The 1,904-nt window shown below is 75.4% G+C and overlaps 1 protein-coding gene across 1 annotated transcript; it reads left to right on the forward strand.

Moving 5' to 3' along the window:
* On the forward strand, positions 1-1,850 carry EMIHUDRAFT_123965 (hypothetical protein; the record flags this gene model as incomplete). The annotated part of the gene is made up of 3 exons (XM_005772100.1): positions 1-788; positions 1,406-1,614; positions 1,695-1,850. Coding segments are annotated over 3 exons (1,153 nt in total), but the record flags the coding sequence as incomplete, so codon positions are not given.
* Between the last annotated feature and the right edge of the window lie 54 nt (positions 1,851-1,904).

Consider the following 1,904-nt stretch of genomic DNA (forward strand, 5'->3'; position numbering starts at 1 on the left):
TCTTCGCGTCGCCGTCGCCACCGCCTCCCTCCGCGTCGCCGTCCCCGCCGCCTCCGTCGGCCTCGCCGTCGCCGCCGCCGCCGTCCGGCTCGCCGTCGCCGCCGCCGCCGTCGGCCTCGCCGTCGCCACCGCCGCCATCCGCGTCGCCATCGCCGCCGCCGCCGTCCGCCTCGCCGTCGCCTCCGCCTCCGTCCGCCTCACCGTCGCCGCCGCCTCCCTCCGCCTCGCCGTCGCCGCCGCCGCCGTCTGCCTCGCCGTCGCCGCCGCCGCCATCCGCGTCGCCATCGCCGCCGCCTCCGTCCGCGTCGCCGTCGCCGCCGCCGCCGTCCGCGTCGCCGTCGCCGCCGCCTCCGTCCGCGTCGCCGTCGCCGCCGCCTCCGTCCGCGTCGCCGTCGCCGCCGCCGCCGTCCGCCTCGCCGTCGCCGCCGCCGCCTTCCGCGTCGCCGTCACCGCCGCCTCCCTCCGCATCGCCGTCGCCGCCGCCTCCGTCCGCCTCGCCGTCGCCGCCGCCGCCCTCCGCGTCGCCCTCCCCGCCGCCTCCGTCCGCGTCGCCGTCGCCGCCGCCTCCCACGCCGCCGCCGCCATCCGGCTCGCCGTCGCCGCCGCCTCCCACGCCGCCGCCGCCATCCGGCTCGCCGTCGCCGCCGCCGCCCTCGCCGCCGCCACCTGCCCCTCCGCCGGCGGCGCCGCCGCCTCCCTCCGCCTCGCCGTCGCCGCCGTCACCCTCGCCGCCGCCGCCCTCGCGGCCGCCCTTTTCACCCCTCCCCGAGGGCGTTGTCGTGGAGGAAGTGTCCGTGATCAAGTTCACCATCGCTGTCACGATCTCCGCCGAAGTGAACGGCATCGACGTCACCGAACTCGAGGCCTCCTTCCGCTCTGCGCAGCTTTGCTTCGCGCCAGAGTGCGTCCTCAGCGTGACGCTCCACCCCGTCGAGCAATCGGCAGCCCGTCGGGCACTCCAGACTGCGCAAACGACTGCTTCGAGCACGGCGAGCGTGTTCAAGGATGGCAACACACTCTCCGCCGTGCGCAAAGCGAGCTATGAGTTCGCTCAGATGCCTGCAACCCAAGCCGGCAATATCCTGAATCAGCCCGTCAGCGAGGTCGACCCCAATGTCAACGAACGCGAGGACACCGAGCCGCGCGCGGTCGCGCCGCCGCCGCCCTCCGCCCCGCCCACGCCGCCGCCGCCCTCGTCGCCTTCACCTGACGTGGAGCCGCAGTCCACGGACCCGCCGTGCTTCCCGAGCTCGGCGACGGTGCAGCGCGCCGACGGCGAGTCCGCCCCCCTCTCCTCCCTCTCCGCCGGCGACTCGATCCTCGCGGCGGCGGCGGACGGCACCCTCGCTTTCGATGCCGGGTGAGAGGGGCTTCACTTGATTCACTGTCGCTTCTATTCTACCAGGCACCCTCGGCTTCGACGTCGTCTCCGCCTTCTCGCTGGCCGACCTGTCCGCCAAGGCGGCCTTCATCTCGCTGACGACCGCAACGGCGACGGTCACGCTCACCCCGACGCACAAGCTGCCCGCCGGCCCGGCAAAGGCGCTCAAGCAGGCGTCCGAGGTTGCCGTCGGAGAGACGGTCTGGATCGCGTCGCCGGCCGCGGGCACGCTCGTGCAGGCGCGCGCCAATAGCCCAGCATATCACACCCGGCCTCTTGTTGATGCTGAATCCCCCCCCCCCCCCCCCCCCAGGGGCCCGTCCTCGGGATCGCCTCGGTCGAGGCCGAAGGGCTGCACAGCCCGCTCACCAAGCACGGAGGCTGGCCGGTCGTCGACGGCGTCGCGACCTCGTACAACAGCGCGGCCGTCGTCGCGCGCAACAAGTACCTCGTCCCGCTCGTCGAGGCGGTCTGCCCCTCCCTCGCCCGCCTCGTCGTGGCGGCCGGGGAGTCCAAAGGCGAT

This window comes from Emiliania huxleyi (assembly GCF_000372725.1).
Source record: "Emiliania huxleyi CCMP1516 unplaced genomic scaffold EMIHUscaffold_3658, whole genome shotgun sequence".
Lineage (NCBI taxonomy): Eukaryota > Haptophyta > Isochrysidales > Noelaerhabdaceae > Emiliania > Emiliania huxleyi.